The 19,423-nt window shown below is 42.7% G+C and overlaps 1 protein-coding gene across 2 annotated transcripts in view; it reads left to right on the plus strand.

Moving 5' to 3' along the window:
* LOC125447890 (protein phosphatase 1 regulatory subunit 37-like) overlaps positions 1-15,300 on the plus strand; it is a 50,849-nt gene extending 35,549 nt beyond the window's left edge. For both annotated transcript variants that reach the window (XM_048522688.2, XM_048522689.2), the window contains 5 exons: positions 759-900; positions 2,488-2,654; positions 4,344-5,382; positions 7,020-7,112; positions 7,248-15,300. In XM_048522688.2, coding sequence (XP_048378645.2) covers positions 759-900; positions 2,488-2,654; positions 4,344-5,382; positions 7,020-7,108 — 1,437 coding nt within the window. In that variant the 3' untranslated portion in view covers positions 7,109-7,112; positions 7,248-15,300. The remainder of the gene's footprint in view (positions 1-758; positions 901-2,487; positions 2,655-4,343; positions 5,383-7,019; positions 7,113-7,247) is intronic.
* Positions 15,301-19,423: the final 4,123 nt, after the last annotated feature.

A 19,423-nucleotide genomic window follows, 5' to 3' on the forward strand; every position in this document is an offset into this window, starting at 1 on the left:
CTCAGCAGGTCTGGCAGCATCTGTGAAGGAGAAAACGGAGCTAACGTTTCGGGTCCGGTGACCCTCGGAACCAGACCCGAAATGTTAACTCTATTTTGTCCCTCAAAGATGCTGCCAGACCTGCTGAGCTTTTCCAGCAATTTTGTTTTTTTGTTCCTAATTTACAGCATCCGCAGTTCTTTTGGTTTTTAATGATGCGGATAGGTCAAGTTACTGAATAAAGCCACTTAAACTGACAGAAAAATATTCAGTTTTTAAAAATTTCTTACATGGAATGTGTGTGTCACCTTGGGTTGTCCATCCCTAATTGCCCTTTAGATGATTCTGTTGTGAGGCCACTTGAGAGGGCAGTTAAGAGCCAGCTTCAGTGTTGTGTCTATGGAGTCTGATATAGGACAGACTGGCTAAGGATAGCAGATTTCATTCTCCAAGAGGCATTAATTGAATTCAAGTTCTTCCAGATGGAAACATGTGATTTAAGTCGCTCTCGCTCTCGCGCTCTCACAGACTCCCAACAGTTGTGTTCAGAAGTGAAAATTGCCTCAACTATATGTCACAATTTAATATGACACCTATCCATTTAAATTTTGCATTGAACTAGTGATTTCAGTCCAGGTGGTTTCTACTGCTCTGCTGTTGTGAGGAGCTGCATCTGCAAATGTTTTCAGTGCAAAATCAACAGACTGATTCAAGTTACATTGAAAAATAAATCTCCCTTCTTTCACCTATATTCGCTCTTTCTCTTTTTATTCTCTCAGCCCTATACATTGAGTCTGGAAACCTTAAATCTCGGCCACAATGCTATTGGCAATGAAGGTGTACACAAACTCAAAGATGGACTGATTGCAAATCGATCGGTCCTGCGTTTGGGATTGGCATCTACAAAACTCACCTGTGAAGGTAAGAGTGAAACACATGACTCCCATTCAGATGTGCATCTTGCTGCATCCTGCAGCTTTCAGACCAATTTTCTGAGCATTTTTATTGCACTGCTCTGTTTTAAGATCTATACAACTAAAGTACATTATTGATAAATTTGTCTCAAAACTAACTAACTATCCAAAAGGGCTGTCCAAATGGAAAGATTTTTCTTTTTTGTCCCTGTCTAGATCAGTTGAACTGTATCACAAATTATCTGGGGAGGCTACCATTGTCTCACAGCACCAATGTTATCAATAGGGTGGTTGTTATGGGTAAGAGTCAGTTGTCCCATGTGCGATTGTTATCCTGTGGTCAAACTCCAAAGCCCACTCCCAATACTGGAAACAATCCTGCAGAAGATAGGACTGGACTCAATTGTGATGCACTCCACAGTCAAATAGCCAAATGACACTCACTGTCTGCAAGAAGAAATCAGATGAACTGCTACAGGTTCAGATATTCAGGAGTAGACTGTTTCTTTGCAGGAAGGAAAGATTGGACAAAGTTCTGCAATTCACCCAGGCTGATGATTATCATGTACTATGATTCCGATCTTGCCATTTCTTTTTGCATTGTTGAAAACAGTGACCTCTCTTGAATGAGCAATTCTAAGGTGCTGTGTCCCTTCCAGCATCTTGTTTGAGCGCTTGCTATTCACATATGAGTTTTAACTGACGGTGCATACTGACAACAGTTCATTTGATGGGCTGGCCCAAAGAGGAGAAGAGTCAGAAAAGATTAATTCTATTCTCAATGCAATGAACCTTACTGGAGTTGTACCTGCACTAGTGGAGGTAGAATTTTAAAGTATGGTGCCCTTCATGTATACTACTTGAACGTGCTGGACTCTTTATGCTTTCATGAAACATGGGCATCGCTGGAAAGGCCAGCATGTATTGACCATCCCATAATTGTCCTTGGATTGATTGGCTGCTAGGCCACTTCCAAGGGCAGTTAAGTGTCAAACACGTTGCAGTGGATGTGGACTCTTGCATAAGCCAGTCCAGATAAGAGTGGCAGATTTCAATCAGTGCACCAGATGGATCTTCATGACATTTGATGGTAGTCTCACCATAGATGATCACCATTCCTGAGCCTAGGCTTCGGTTCCTGATCTTATTAATTGAATTTAAAGCCAGTTGCAGTGGCAGGATTTGAACTCATATGCTCAGGCTGATGCTCTGGAGATGTGAATTGCCATACTAGTGACAACACCACTATTACATCCCATCCCAGGCAGGTCGCTCAATATCCACAGAACCAATTTATGCAGTAGTCAGTACCTTCAAGAGTCAGAAGGGGGCAAATAAAATTGCATGTTTTCCTTAAAAGTTTGTAAACTTGTTTAAATTTTATTCCCTGGCCCACTATATACCTGAGAATTTATGCAACTTTACAGCTCAACTATCATTCTCAAGTTATTTGCTTGGCTACGTTCCATACCAGGAATTTAATGATTAAGTTTCTGATATGTTATTTACAGTAGTGGACATGAACTGTTTTTAACTTGCGGTGTTGATGATGACGAATGGAATTATGTTGCTATGATTTTTTTTCTGTCACTAGGCGCTGTGGCTGTGGCAGAATTCATTGCTGACAGTCCCCGTCTGCTCCGCTTGGATCTGCGTGAAAATGAGATCAAGACTGGTGGACTTATGGCGCTCTCACTAGCCCTTAAAGTGAACCATTCCCTGCTAAGGCTTGACCTGGACAGGGAGCCCAAGAAAGAAACAGTTAGTAATCATTGTCTCCCTTGTTTTGAAATGGAATATTCCTTGCATCAATAGCTACAAGACCAGGTTAGAGGCTAGAGATTTTACAGCAAGTAATTTACCTCCTGCCTCCCAGTCCCTGCCCACCAAGTACAATGCATACATCGAGTGAGATGGAAAACTTGACACATGCCTAGATGAGTGCAGCTCCAACGAAGCTTGAAAAGCCCACTTGATTGATCCCTATCCACCTTCAACATTCACTCCCTTCGCCACTGACGCATAGTGGTTAAGTGTTTACCATCCACAAGGTGCACTGCAGCATATCACCAAGGCTTTTTGACAATACCTTCCCAACTTGTGACCCTTACCTTCCAGAAGAACAATGGCAACAGTTGCATGAGAACACCACACTTTCAAGTTCTTTTCCCAGCCAAACATTATTCCAGAATTGGAATTATGCTGCCATTCCTTCACTGCCGTTGGGTCAAAATCCTACAACTTCCTTTCCGACAAAACTGTGGATATACCCACATGGACTGCAGTCGTCCACCTTCTGATGGAATGTTTAGAGATGGGCAATAGATGTTGACATGAGTGGCACAGTGGCTCGTGCTGCTGCTTCACAGCACTGGAGACCTAGGTTCAATTCCAGCCTCCGGTGACTCTGTCTGTGTGGAGTTTGCATATTCTCCCTGTGTCTGCCTGGGTTTCCTCCAGGTGCTCCGGTTTCCTCCCACAGTTCAAAGAAGTGTAAGTTAAGTCAATTGGCATGCTATATTGCCCATAGCATCCCGGGAAGTGCACACTAGGTGGGTCAACTGTGGGGAAAGTGCAGGGTTACAGGGATGGGATAGCAGGGTACTTCTGGGTGTGATGCTTTTCGGAGGATCATGTGGACTTGATGGGCCAAAAGGCCGGCTTCCACACTGTAGTGATTCAGTGATTCTACGATTTAGATAATGATGTTCATAACCCACAAACAAATTTAAAAAATAGAAAATCTTAGGCTTATGTTTCAGATATCCATCTCCAGTCCTTCCTTTTCCATTTTAAAGAATTCTTAAACACAACCGCACAAGCAATTTACCTTCACTTTGCTGCACATCATTTTGACTACCTAGTGATCGTTGCAGGATATATTGGGGAGAAAAGAAAATTCTAATGGAGGTATCCAAACTACCATGGACTGGAGCAGCCTTGATGGAAAAGCTTGTCTTTTTCTGCTCTTCAAACTTTATATATAATGTAAAATTTCTGGTTTGAAGCCTAACATACTTCTTAGTTAAGGATTTTTTTCGAAGCTTTCCATGTTCAGTAAAATTATTCCTGCTATTGATTATTTAACTCCTGGCAAAAGTGGTTGTTAGCTCCTGAGCTAATTCTGGCATTTTATCATTTTGAAGCTTGACATGTTGTAATATTGTCACCCCTTGATACTTGACACCTTCTGTGAGAAAGAGTCTGCCTGTCTACCATATTTGCTCGCTGTCTGTAAAATACATATATCTTTCTCTATGTCTCTTCCTTTAAGACATTTCTCAATACCTCTCTGACCTTGCTGCTAGTCACCTGACCTAATATCTCCTCGTGATTCAAGTTTTGTTGATTCTTGTCTGAAGCAAGTCAGGGTGCTTTACTGCAATAAAGTTGCTATATAAACAAAAGTTGTTCCTGTATAACCGACCAGCCATTCTACTTTCTCTTCAGGTAAAGAGCTTCATTGAAACTCAGAAGGCTCTTCTCACAGAGATTCAAAATGGCTGCAAGAGGAACTTCATCCTGGCAAAGGAGAAGGAGGAGAAAGAACATAAGATGCAGCAATCTGCGTCGATGCCAGAGATCACTGTGACATTGTGTGAAAATAAGGAAGAGCCCCAAAAAAGCCAGGCCTGTCTGAAGACCCAGAAAATGCCAGAGGGTTCAGAAAATGGAGCTACCCAAGAGACAGTACCATCCATACCCAAGAATGCTGAAGAGCTGGTTGGCACCAGTGAATCGATTGTAATGTCCTGTCCTGTGGAGCAAAATCTGCAGTCTGCAGCACAGTTGGAATTGAACCAGAACCAGGCACAAGTGAGTGTGGTTGGAACGTCAAGCTCTGAGAAACAGCAGCTTCAACGGCAGGATCTTGTGGAAACACATTGCGGAAAGGACTCGGTCATAGCAGGTGATGTGAGTCACAGAAGCAGCCCAACCGCCTTTGGTGAACAGCCAATGCTGATTCCCACTGAATTAAAATCTCCAGGGCCTGAAAGTCCAGTGATCGTCAGCTCACCAATCGAGATCACACCAAGAAACAATGAGCGCCTGGTGTCCAGTCCAGGCAGGGGACACAAAGTCTTTTTTGTAACCAGAGTGGAGAGCCCACCAGAGAACCCCAGCAACCAGGACATGCAATGGCATAATGAAACGACGCAAAGCAGAAAGCATACTATCTCCACTAAAGAGACAGAATCCCCATCAGAGCCTTTGCCTTGTTCAGCATCAGACCCTCTGACAACTTTGACTGTACCAGCTCCTGCCCCAGATGGTAGCTCCCAGACTGAAAGTCTGTCAGACCTGGACAGAGGGGTAGCTAACCCTGAGCATGACTTTGAGACGGTTTGTGCCAGAGACTGTGATCACACGGTACATGGGGCTGCCTTACCAAATGGACTGAAAGCGGAGCTTGTACAAAGGCTCCCTGAGACAACAGTGCTGACCACAGGCAAGGATGGTAAAGCAATGAGCTGCAGCATTGAGCATGGTGAGTATGTGTTCTGATGGATTAAATCTGACTCCTAATAAATTAGCACTAATGATCTTTAATTGAAGCAAAAATTCAATAAATCGTACTCCATGTCCCCCTCCTTAGCTGCAAATGAATCCCTCTTCTACAAATCCACCACATTACGATACCAATACCAACAAGAATTTTTGCATCATATTCTAACCTCTAACTCAATTTTCACAGAACTTGAAGTTGTCTCTTTCTTTGATCCTTTACTTAGAGCCATAGAATTGTACAGCTTTTTGCTCCAACTCATCCATGCTGACCAGATATCTAAAATGAATGTAGTCCCATTTACCACTATTTTGTCCAAATTGCTCTAAATCCTTCCTATTCATGCCCATCCGATGTCTTTTAAATGTTCCAGAATCTCTGCAGTGTGGAAATAGGCCATTTAGCCCACTCTCCAAAGAGGATACCATCCAGACTCGCCTTCTTACCTATCCCTGTAACCCTGTATTTCTCATGGTCAATCCACCTAACCTGCACGTATTTGGACTGTAGGAGGAAACTGCATGAATCCCATGCAGACACAGGGAGAATGACCACCCAAGACTGGGATTGAACTTGGATCCCTGATGCTTTGAGGCAGCGCTGCCAACCACTGAGCTATTGTGCCACTCCAATTGTTGTAACTGTACCAACCTTCACCACCACCTCTGGCAGCTCATTCTATATGTGCAGCACCGTCTGCATGAAAATGTTTCCCCTTGGGTTCCTTTTAAATTTTTCCCCCCTCTCCTTAAACCTATGCCCCTTAGTTTTGGGCTGCCCTACCCCGGGAACCCAAGGGAAAAGACCTTTCAACCTATCCGTGCCCTTCATTATTTCATACAGCTCTATAAGGTCACCCTTCAGCCTCCAACATGCCAGGCAAAACATCCCCAGGCTATTCAGCTTCTCTGTATTAGGTCAAACCCCTCAACAATGGCAACATCCTTGTAATTACTACATTATTCAATATTTTAAAAACAACAATAACTATTGGATAACTCGTCCCCCTCTCCAGCAATTTTTAAAATTCTTTCTCTTGGATGTTTAAAATTAAGTTAGGCAGAATGCACTTTATAATTGACGTTCCTTGTGCAGTTAGACTTAGGCATAGTATCCCTATCAACAGTTCATCATGTACAATTGACTAAAGTTGTCCAAACTTTGTCTCCGTTCCTTCCATGCTCCCTGAGACATACTAGCAACCACCTTCACTGACCCATATTTTCCCACAAGACCTGAAGGTCTTGGCTAAGTTAACAATTAGAGCCAAAGCCCTCAAGGAGATACTGCAACAAGTTTCACTGTGTCTTGGCTCTGCTGATTCTGAGCAGCCCATGCCCACACTTTCCCAAGGTTATAAACCCTGACAGCACCTGACATCCACACACAATCATGAAATACAGGCACTTCGGTTCAGAGTTTAAAAAGGGTTCCTGGTGAATGTGAGACATTTCACAGGAGGAAGCAGCACTTCCAGCAAAGAACAAAGTTTTCCTTTTTTTTTCAAAATAGCAATCAGTAAAAAGCCTTACGATCCCCAGTGTTTTAAAACTATTTTTGTTTTTCACCATGTACTGGTCCTTGCCCTTTCTGTGAATAGTTTTCATTTATTTTTGAAGAGTTTACATCTCCCAAAACTGAAAAGGAGCTGGAGGAGTTGTTGCTGGAAGCGAGTCAAGAGACATGTCGTGAAACATCAGGAGTGTGAGCAAGTAAGGAAGTACTTCACATCCGAATATTTTGCTTGTGATTTCTTGTCACTTGTCACTTTTGATTCTTGTCACTTTTGACTTTCCCCTATTGATGTATCAGTATTAACTCAGATATTCACTTTTATTATTCCACAGTGTCTTTTGGGTCTTGCTGAATGTACCGAGACTGTCCTTGAAGATTCCCAAGCCCCCTCAGCACCAACAAAAAGATGTATTTTCTCTCTTGCCCTCTCCTCATTGCTGTCAATCTCTCTCTCTCTCTCTCTCTCTCTCTCTCTCTCTCTCTCTCTCTCTCCCCCTCTCTAGCAGGGGCCATCGGACTATCCACTGTCAATTCACCTTGCTGTTCATGCCATTCCATCTCGCCTCCAGAAAAGGGATATGCTTGGAGTACAAACCAAAGAAAGTGCCACCTGAGGAAGTGAGATTGCTGTCCAACCCTGTCTGCTGGGGGAAGTTGTGTCTCGTTTGTGGAAACAGAGACCATCTGAACACGAGAGATGTGCCTGGGACCGTCGAGTCTGGAAGAGACTGTTAACAGCGTGACTTAGACAATGGACATTTGCTCTGACAGTGCATGTATCATGCCATCAGGGCATTCATGGTAAACTGCAAGTAGGATTTTCCACCACTGTCTCTTCATATTTTTTGCTAGTAGTCTCAGCCCTAGCAAGGGGCAGATCCACGATTCCAGAAACCAACCCCTTGCCTGCTTAATCCTGATTGTTGGTCCACCCTGTGATCCGTCTTCTCTCCTGATAGTGAAAGGATTTGCACTGAGGAAACGCCGGGGAGAAAATCAGAGACACTCAAAAGATAATTTTCAGCTTGGTACTGTTTGTGTTCTAGTTTACCAGTGAGATTTTGTTTTTAATTTTGGATTAGATGCTATTTATTTTTAGTGTTGATGTTTATTGATGTCTGGTTAATGTTTTAAAAATTGGCAGTGTGGAGTTTGCCTGAGGAGTTGCAGTTTGAATGCTCCAATTTTAATGCAACTTTTGAGTTAGCAGGACGGTTAAGACTATTCAAAACTACTTATCCACATGTAGGATTACTGACTTCGGCAACTAGACGTTAACACTAATTGAACTCGCTGAATGTTAGTTAATCTGGTCAGTGACATGAGTCAAGTCCCCAATCATTTGGTAAAAGTAGATTGATCACCTAGGGGCTTTCTACATTGCACTTGTGAATCTTTGAGGAGGGTGGAGGGTTGTGGGAGGTTAAAAATTATGGATACCTCTTCAATAATTATTCCCATTAAACTGCCAGACCGGCACAATGATGTTTGACAATGTGCAAAAGCTTTTCCAGTGGCCAAAACACTTTTTTTTTCACAATTTGATCTGTGGTGCAGCAGATAAATCATAATCTCCGTCCTTTTCAGCAGAAATAACCCACAGAGTTGGCAAAAAAACTGAAATTTGCCACCAATAAATGGGTTACTTTGCTCTTCATGGCTCTTTATTCACTTTGCTGTGCACCATTTTCCTACTTACACTTTCTTTAATCAAAGGTGCAGAGGCTGTTACTTCTGAACTGGTGACTGCTCAGAACTCAGCATTATAATAGCCTCCTTTCTTCCTACAAACCCACACCTGGCAATCTACACTGCTATTGGAGCTGTGTGGAGTGAACCCATCCTTTTCCTTCTGTCTGATTACATGGGTAATTAATTCGGAATCAATTAAATTGACACGATGGGAAATAATGCAGAAAATACTGGGGAAAGAATCCTTGCTTACCAGACCATGTTGCTAAATAGAACAGGAAGTTTATGAATTTTCATTTCAAACCCATCACCAACCAGTATAAATGTTGACTGATCAGCTGTTTCATTTCCAATATGATTTATTTTCAAATTTCCAATCTGATATACTTCTGCACAATCTCACTGCAATTTCTTGTTTACTGACGATAGCAGTCAGACAGTCGTAATCTCCACTGGTCAAGACGCCTGTGCAGATTTTTGAATCTGCATTCAGCAATTTGTGTTAAATTCCCACTTTTTTCAAATTCTCTGTCTGCCCCTCTCACTCTCTCTTTGTCACTGTCTCTCACGCGCACACACATGCCCGCACACACGCAAAATGTCTGTTTCTCGATCTGTCTCTAACTGTGTTTCGTTCTCTTCCTCCCCCTGACCCCCCCCCCCAACCTATTTACACACCAACTAACTAAAAACCGTAAACATGAGCATTACCAGAAGAAAAAGCTGTTTTCCTCCTCTTGGATGGGCCTGGGGGAGAAAATAAGAAAGGACTACTTCCTTTACTGTTGTTTGAAGCTGCCCCTGGGATATGAAATCATACTTTGTAGAATCACGCTTCACCCATCTCCCTCCAGCACCAAATTTTCACTGTGAAGCCTGGGAAAATTGTCTCACTGAGACAGGGTAACTGAACTGAAGCAATACATGGTCTTGGTTGCTCCCCCTATTGCACAGGATGAGTGGGGGATGCAAGAAGTCCATTTGAGGTTTCTTGATAACAAAGTGAGATGATCTTATCCAGCAGTCCCTGTATAGGGGGTACACCATTGTATTACCTCAGAATTGATTTTGCAAGGGAGATTTTGCATTTAGAACTAATTGCAATTCTAGTAGTTTTCAGAAATTTTCTTTGCAGCAGTAGCTCTCAGAAAGAACAAAAGTTCATCAGTTTAAATGGTAGTCATCAATATATACCTTGTTGCCCTTTCAGCAATGGAAATATTATGGAAAGACATGCATCCTGATTCTGTTAGACACTGTGAGGTCAGTGGGATAGTTATTCCCAATTCTACCTCGGTGTTTTGGCTCACTGTGTTACATTTCCTCCCTTACACAGGGAGAGGTATTTTTATCTGTAAAAGTGGCAGTCAGGAAGAAAAAAGTAAGATGAGAACTTTGCTGGAACACTTTTTTAAAAACCTTCATTATACAAAGAGAAAATTAGCATCACGACATGTCATTTGGATTCCAATCAGCATTAAGTAATTCAGGCTCTTTTCTCTTGTGATTTATGTCATGACCTGAACCTGATGGGGTATTTGTTTGTGTATGTTTCTGCTACCCATTATTCAGAAATGTAAATTGGCTTTTTTTGAGTTTTGAGAAAGTAATGGTAGCATATTCTGTAAGTACTTGTTGTGTCTGCACATTTTATCCAGCTGAGCTGCAACTGAGGTTATATAGGGGAAAGGACCATCCTTTTCTAAAGCCTTATCCTGGGATTGGGATGCACATTTGACAACTGTGGTATCTGCCTCCTGAAGTTTGATGTTTAATGTAGATTCCTGTACTGGTCAATTTCTTCTGACTGTCCAGCGAAGACCAGTGAAGCATTCTGAGGCAGTAGTTAACAGCCTGCCAACTGAGGTCATCCCAGATGCATCATTCTGTTTTTGAGACAACTGTAAGAAACCTGAGGAGCAGAAACACAATTTATTGCAGTACCGGGGTTGTCACGTTTGGATAAATGGTGACCTGATCCTTGCTTCTGAGCGCAGGAGAGTGTGGATCAATCTTTTGTGAAGTTGAAGAAAGAAAGTAATTTACAAACTGCCTGAAAGACTAACTGCGATTGTGATGTGCAAGCCACAGGTATGCAATGTTTTGTGACTACCCCACATTCGCAAATGTGACCAGTGTTTGAAAGGTCACGGTGATGAATGATCGAGAGAGGATGGGAGTGAGCAGACAAGGGGAGAGTTTAAAATGTGCAAGAACCTTCTCATTTTAGAAAAGATTATATATTTAAAAAAAACTTTTGTGTGAAAGAAGGTCGGAAGAGCGGGTGAGGGTGTCTCTCCACAATTAATCCAAATTAAACAGGACTTTGGCATCAGCCCTGAAAGGCTGGGTGTCAGATTCCAGATGATCTTTTAAGAAGTGCAATAAATGTTTCAGGGCAGTGCATCAAGACTTAACTGCATGCAAAAATTACAGCAGGATATGTATAAATTGATTCTGTAACTTCCAAATGCTGAAGATTTGATTTCTAGTCGAACACTATGTTTAGAAATGAGTGTGAAATGGTGTTGCTGGGCTTCTTCATTTTTATTGTTTCCTGATGTTTCCTCTTGTGGGGAGATTGTTGTAATAATTGTTTTTTGTTCGCAGTCTTTGTTTGTAGTGGCAACTCTTGTACACTTTGGCTGTCTTGGAGGAGTTGGTGGGGGTTATAGGGTTGGTTTGTGTAATTGTCATTGTCATGTTCATGTCCTGGCAACACATCACTGAACAGTTGGACCCTGGACATTGATTCCTTTTCATTTCAGTGGGTTTCTGTTTTTGTTTTAAGGGAAATATCAAAGGAATTGACTGCAGTGCTGGATTCTTGCTTGCTCTCGTTTGCGTTCTCTCTATCTGTCGCACTCACGCTCTCTCCCTCGCTGTCTCTCATTCACTGTCCCTTGCGTGTGTTCTCTCTCTCTCTCTCTCTCTCTCTCTCTCTCTCTCTCTCTCTCTCTCTCTCTCTCTCTCTCTCTCTCTCTCTCTCTCTCGCACGCGCTCACACACGCACACACACTTGCTCTGTCTTGCACTTTCTCCCTCACACACACACTTGCTGTCTCTGTTGTTCTCCCCCTCTCTCTCCATTGTTCTCTGTTGCATGTGGCACACACACATATACACAGTTCACATCGGCGGGAACATATCCATGTAGAAACCGAGCTAATTGCTACTGTAGTCACTTCTCAAAGCTGTCCCCCTCGGGGACCCACGACTGAAATAGAATGATTATGCAAAATCAGAGGTTGTTGCTGTGACTGATGAGAATGAGTCAGTGATCATGGTAGTAAACACCACCGCCTTTATGGAAACATGCCCCTGTTCGCAGGAACAGAAATGCGAATCTGGTCTCTGAAATTTGTCAACCCAATTAGAAATTGTGCAGCAGACCCAAACCCTGACATCCTGTGTAATTGGAGTACTCTTTAACAGACTCCTTATGACAAGTTCCCTGTTTATTTGAACTTGTTTATACTTTGTCAATGCAACTCGTAATCTGTTGTATATTCCAGGAGATTAATGTCCTTCAAGATCGGATCTGTGAATGACACTAATGTAGATTTTTTGGACATGACGTCTTTTGGGAAAAACTGTACCCTTGCCCTTTAAGTGAACAAAGCAGCCATTAGTTATACGTGAGGCAGTTTATCGTTTGGAAGAGATTCTAATTTATTCTGCAATTCAGCTGTTAGGATTGGGTCAAATGTTTAAATCTACACATAAAAAGCTTGTTTCAAGGTCCTAGACAGGTCGGGAAACTGCATCATTCACAGCTGAGCTGTAATTGGTTTCAGTGTCTCAGGGCTAGGGCACAGAAATGTCAGACATGGTACCTGATTCGGTCTCAGTAGCCAGTGTCTGGAAGCATACACTGGGTGAAAACAGGAATGAGTATTGCCCTCAGAGTACTGTAATGCTCAGCTAGAAATAATGTAAGGTGACATTGGTCATGCATATGAGTAAGGGTCAGCAGCATTGGCCAACAGTGTGAGGAAAGGAGAAACAGTCTGTTGTTTACCAGCCGTTAATGATTCATTTATCTTGAATGTTTGGGCTGAGTGACACCAGATGCTTGTTCCTGGAGGTGAGAAAGAGAGACTTGCTAAGCTGTAAGCATAGTGAATCTATCCAGTCAGCACCACTGAAATGAATAGGAGGGGGTGTGATGGTGACATGGGACACTAATATATTGAAATTTCACACAGTGGCTGTATGATCAGAAATGGAGATAATGTGAAATGCCTGGATGGGAGTCATGGAGAAGAACAAAGATTTTCTGTGAGAATAATGACTGTTGCTGGGGCTGGTAAGGGAGTGTTTGGGTGGAGGGAGTGATTTCTGAGAATACTGCTTTTAAAATGACTGTTATACCATGTGAGAATTTTTGAGCAGTCAGGTTGGCCCTCCCACGGGGGAGCGCATCAGATGTGAAGCTGTGCCCAGCAGGTTCTGAGCAGAGTTGTGTGTTCCCTGTCCCTTTCCTCCCAAGCAACCTGGTCCAGTACTTACTGTGGGCAAAAGGCAACACCGGCTCCATCCTCATGTTCCTGGCCCTGCATAAGATTTGGGACTCTGTTCTCTTCTAATTCACCCATAAGTAATTGGCTTGTGCTTCCAATTTAAGTGGCCTTTTGCTCTGCCAGTGATTTTCTTGCAGGACCTATTTCTGGCCAAATGAATGGGGGTAGAGGTTTCTCAAAACACAGTGAAAAGATGCAGCAATGTGGTGTGACCTGCGAACAGCCATCTCCCTGTCTCCAGAAGGGCACAGATTTTTTTAAAAAGGCAGAATGCATCAATTCTGTGCAAGCTGAAATAATTTTGACAATAGGAAAAAGGGATTGAGAACTCATTTGAATTCCAATTTATTCTGATCCAGTAATTCCCTATTTTTGTGCACGCGCACGCACGCACCCCACCAACTCCAGAACCAGAGGCACAGGTTATGAGAGCGACTGATGTTAAGGTTAAACCTGCTTAGGAAGCCAGGTTAAAATGATTTCCAGCTGCTTTTTGCTTGCTGTTGTGTATTCCTCTCGCCCTCTGCTCCATCACCCTGCCCCTTTGTCAGGTTAAATAAACCCAAGCATCTCTCTGTAGGATGGCCAAAATTTCATAGATTTTGCCACTTGTCACACCTGCAGAACCTGACATTGGACAACTTCGCCAGCACTGCTACAGTTTTGTTTGTAGATATTAAACTCCTATGTAATACACTGCAGGATAGTCAAATATTTTACATGAAACTATTTGGTAATGTAATTTAAAACTTTACTTTTGTCCTTGCAATTCCAACAGCAGATTATGCACTATAGACAGATAACACTTTAATATCAACACAGTGCACCACTCATTGGTGGTGGTGTTCTTGGTCTTTTGCTGCATGAAAGAGGAGACATTCATATTCATTATTACACATTCGTTTTGTTTGCTAAATTTACAAGAGTAAGGAAGAGGTGAATTGGAAGTTCAGCTCACCAAAGTATCAGCTGTTTTTAAAGTGCTGTGTTCAAAATTGACTCATGGCAGTCTCATACTATTAGAGTAAAAGGACACAATTCAAGCAGTCTGTGGAGACAATGTAGATCATAAAATAAAAGCAAGATATTGCAGATGCTTAGTAATTCAAAATATAACAAAGTGCTGGGGAAACTCAGGCAACATTTATGGATAGAGACCCTAAGTTTTAACTTGAATATGACTCTTTTTAGAAGAGAATTGCTGAGAGCAGTTTAGGGAAATTGTTTATGGGAGCCCGATAAGATGAAATATAGCTGCAAAATGACCACACTCGTTTTTAAGAAATTAAAATAGCCATCACTTTGGTCTGTCTCCTCTTTTCCCATCCCTGTGTGCCTGCATACTGTCTCCCCTTTCTCTTGCCTCTCTGCTTCTCCTTAACCCTTCTGTCTCTCCTGCTCTCTCTCTTTCCCCTCCCTCCCTCTCTTTTTTGCTCCTTCCCCTGTCTGTCAATCACTCTTGCTCCTCCACAATGCACCCCTCCCCCATTTATTTGTCTGTCCGACCCTCTCTATAGCTCCCTCTCTACTTTTCTTTCATAGCACCCTTTTATTCACTTGTTTTGCTAAAACTCCCAGACTTCTACAACTTAATTTCAACGTAAGTTGCACGACCGTTTCTCTAACTGGTAAGACCAAAGCAGCAGACCGGTTTGCTCTCGTTATTGTTGACTTTCTTGGCCAGCAAGACTGACAGAAATTCAATCTACCCCTTCCTCCGTTTTTCTGTTGACTATCTAACTGCTTAATGCTGCAAAGCTGATCTCTGTAGTGAGTTTGCTGTTATGCAGGGAAGACTCCCTTTCATTTTACCTAGTTCCTGGAGCCTGGTACGTTGCCCAAAATGTCCAATTTCTTTTGTTGCTGATAATCTAAGTTTTTTTTTGAAAAGAGGATGAGATGGTGCCCCCAGAGTCGGTGTTGCTTTTGTACCCATGGATGATGGAGCATGCATCTCTGCCCACAATCAATGTATGTTGATGCCTCCTCAAGTACCTGCACTTGTACAAAATACTTGATTAATCTGTTGATTCTGGGTAAGTGGGCATATTTCCACTGAGCCTCCCAAGGCTCTGATGTGAGCCTAGTGCAATTATGTGAGTTTTACAGCATCTTTGGGTTTATTCAGAATCTTGGTTAATAATTAAAAATTTAAAAATTTCTTAAATTATACCCCGTCTGTTTTGTGTTTCTTTTGCTGTTTTCTGGAACTCTTCTCTATCTGGAACATAAGATGGCCCTTCTTCAACAAGAGCTTGTGCTGCAGGTTGTTGCATTTTGCTAAACAGCTTCCTTTGCCACTGTGTATGACATCTAATAAGGAAACTCTTGATATATTCCTCCTCTTCCTGCCCATTTTTTCCCCTCTTTTGAAGGTGTTATTTCCGCAGGCAATGCTTCATGGGGTGCAAGGTGTACTGCAACTATCCAAGGCAACTTTGATAGTACCTTCCACCTCTACCAGCCACAAGGATAAAGATAGCAGGTATATGGGAACACCACCACCTGCAAGTTCCCCTCCATGGCACACACCATCCTCACTTGGAACTGTCTTGCCAATTCTTTCATTGTCTGTGGTTCAAATCCCTGGAGCATCCCTCCTTAATATCATTTTGTGTGTGACTCCACACCACATGGACTGCAGAGGTTCAAGAAGGCAGCTCACGACCACCACCTTCTGGGCAACTAGAGATGGGCAATAAATGTTGGTTTCTCAGGGGACACTCATATTCCATGGATGAATTTTTTTTTTTAAATCTTCACTTGTGTGAGTCTGTGTATAAACTGTAAGCTAACCCACCACTTAGCATCATAACATCCCTTCAGTGTGGAAATAGGCCATTCAGCCTATCAAGTCCAGACCAACCCTCTGAAGAGCATCCTTGTAACCTTGCATTCCCCATGGCTAACCCACCCAGCCTGCACATCCCTGGACACTGGGCAATTTAGCATTTCAATCCAGCTAACCTGCACATCTGGACTGGGAGAGGAAACCAGAGCACCTGGAGGAAATCCGTGTAGAAGCTGGGAAAGCGTGCAAACTCCACACACAGTTGCCTAATTGAGGAATCGAACTTCTGCTCCCTGACACTGTCAGGTAACCATATTAGCCACTGCGCTGCCCAACATTTTGACTGTATAATAGTTTAGGACATGAAGAACTTGTGGGTTGCTGAATTCTTTAAGTCCCTCCTTTAGAGAATATATCAAAAATGAACCCAGTTACTACTTACCCTACATTCACATATGACAACTTCAAGAAAAGGTCACTGCTGCTGTGGTTACTTTGCTCGAAGAGCTGGTTTTTCAGTATGTAGATGTTTCAACTGATTCATCTGCAAAGCTCACAATAGATTGTGTCAGGTTACGGTTGCCCAGTGTGTGTCTCAGATATTCATTACTTCAGCTCATTGTGTGCTGTTTAATCATGATGTGCAAGTGCCAACGTTGGACAGGGGTGGACAAGGTCAGAAATCACACAACAACAGGTTTATTTTTAAACACAAGCTTTCAGAGTGTAAAGAGGGAGTAACACTCCGAAAGCTTGTGATTTCAAATTAACCTGTTGGACTGTGACCTGGCGTCATGTGATTTCTGACCTTGCTGTTTAGCAACATAGTACAGGGAGTCCCTGACTTATGATCGTGATACCATATGTCGTTGCAATTTTAAAGAAACAATGCACAAACATTTCCCAAACTTACAAACAGTTGTTTTCTGTCCTGCATTGCGTTCCAACATGCCTGCAAATTGACTTTCAAGCAGATTCCAGAATGGACGTCAGTCACAACTGGGGTCTGCCTGTGACAAGGAGTATGCCATTCAGCCTGGCATGCCTGTAATTACATTATTCTGATCTACATCCTGGATCCATTTTTCAGCCTTGGCTTCATAATTGCCTTAGCCAGCAAAGATCTAAATGCTCTGTTTCGACTTGACTTCATAATTGTCTTTCTCCATTGGCAAGCAATAACACTAAGGATGGTGACTGGGGAGTATGCAGCATTGTCTAACACGGGCCTCTGTAACAATCCACCCTGGATGTAAGTTTGCTCGCTGAGCTGGAAGGTTCGTTTTCAGACATTTCGTCACCACTCTAGGTAACATCAGTGAGACTCCGCTGGTGTTACGTCCTGCTTTCTATTTATCTGTTTAGGTTTCCTTGGGTTGGTGATGTCATTTCCTGCTCTTTTTCTCAGGGGGTGGTAGATGGGCTCCAAATCGATGTGTTTGTTGATGGAGTTCCGGTTGGAATGCCATGCTTCTAGGAATTCTCGTGCATGTCTCTGTTTGTTTGGCTTGTCCTAGGATGGATGTGTTGTCCCAATCAAAGTGGTGTCCTTTCTCATCTGTATGTACGGATACTAGTGATAGTGGGTCATGGCTTTTTGTGGCTAGTTGATATTTACGTACCCTGGTGGTTAGCTTTCTGCCTGTTTGTCCAATGTAGTGTTTGTCACAGTTCTTGCAAGGTATTTTGTAGATGACGTTTGTTTTGCTTGTTGTCTGTATAGGGTCTTTTAAATTCATTAGCTACTGTTTTAGTGTGTTGGTGGGTTTGTGGGCTACCCTGATGCCAAGAGGTCTGAGTAGTCTGGCAGTCATTTCTGAAATGTCTTTGATGTAGGGGAGAGTGGTTATGATTTCTGAGCCCGTTTTGTCTGTTTGTTTGGATTTGTTGCTGAGAAATCAGTGGACTGTGTTCATTGGGTACCCGTTCTTTTTGAATACGCTGTATAGGTGATTTTCTTCTGCTCTTCGTAGTTCCTCTGTGCTGCAGTGTGTGGTGGCTCGTTGGAATAATGTTCTAATGCAGCTTTGTTTGTGGGTGTTGGGATGGTTGCTTCTGTAGTTCAGTATTTGGTCCGTATGTGTTGTTTTCCTGTAGATGCTGGTTTGAATGGTAGCCCACAAACCCACCAACACACTAACACAGCAGCTAATGAACTTAAAAGACCCTATACAGACAACAAGCAAAACAAACATCATCTACAAAATACCTTGCAAGAACCGTGACAAACACTACATTGGACAAACAGGCAGAAAGCTAGCCATCAGGATACACGAACATCAACTAGCCACAAAACGACATGACCCACTATCACTAGTATCCATACATACAGATGAGGAAGGACACCACTTTGATTGGGACAACACATCCATCCTAGGACAAGCCAAACAAACAGAGACATGCACGAGAATTCCTAGAAGCATGGCATTCCAACCAGAACTCCATCAACAAACACATCAATTTTGGAGCCCATCTACCACCCTCTGAGAAAAAGAACAGGAAATGGCGTCACCGATGCAGGAAATGGCATCACCAATGCAGGAAATGGTGTCACCAACCCAAGGAAACCTAAACAGATAAATAGAAAGCGGGACATAGCACCAACACTTCACCGGAGGCTCACTGATGACGTTACCTAGAATGGTGACGAAACGTCTGAAAACGAACCTTCCAGCTCAGCGACCAAACTTACATCCAGAACCTCAACCCAAGCTACAATTCTTCTCAAAACTCGCTAACAATCCACCCTGTTTTGTGGCGCTGATGGTTGGCATGGGTTCAGACTGATGGGACGTAGATTCCAATTCCACCCTGGCAGCTGGTTAACATTTTAATTTACTAAAAATCTGAAATAAGAAGCCAGTCTAGCGGTGATGATGTAACCAGTATTGATTGTTGTTTTAAAAACTAATAGCCTTTATGGAGGAAGATCTGCCATCCTCACCCTCTCTGGCCTATGTGTGACTCCAGACCTGCAGCAATGCGGTTAACTTGTAACTGCCCTCTTGTCAAATGGAGATAGACAATAAACGCTGCCCCAGCCAGTGCTTCTCTCACCCATGAAAAATTTTTTTAAAAACGGTTTTTAACACAGGCAGAAAATACTGGGAAATAGAGTTAATGATAGTTGTCTTCCCCACTAGGATGGGTGATTTGAAGCCTAGGGGACACATTCTCCGGGTGACAAGAGAGATTTGAAAAAGACACAAGGCAATTTTTAAAAAATTGTTGAGGTAATTTGTAGCTTGGGTTGTGGATGTGGTTGTAGACTTGCTTGCCTCGCTGGTGGGTTTGGTGGCAAATGTTTCATCACCATTGGTAACATAGTCAGTGCGCCTCTGGTGAAGCATTGGTGTTCGGTCCCACTTGCTATTTATACACCTCAGTTTGCTGGGGTGGTTGATCAATTGTCACTGGTCTCAGTACACGGACAAAGAAGGACACAAATTCGACAGGGACAACACGTCCATAATTGCACAAGGCAAACAGACACGTACCAAGG

The sequence above is a fragment of the Stegostoma tigrinum genome, chromosome 39 (assembly GCF_030684315.1).
Source record: "Stegostoma tigrinum isolate sSteTig4 chromosome 39, sSteTig4.hap1, whole genome shotgun sequence".
Taxonomy (NCBI): domain Eukaryota; kingdom Metazoa; phylum Chordata; class Chondrichthyes; order Orectolobiformes; family Stegostomatidae; genus Stegostoma; species Stegostoma tigrinum.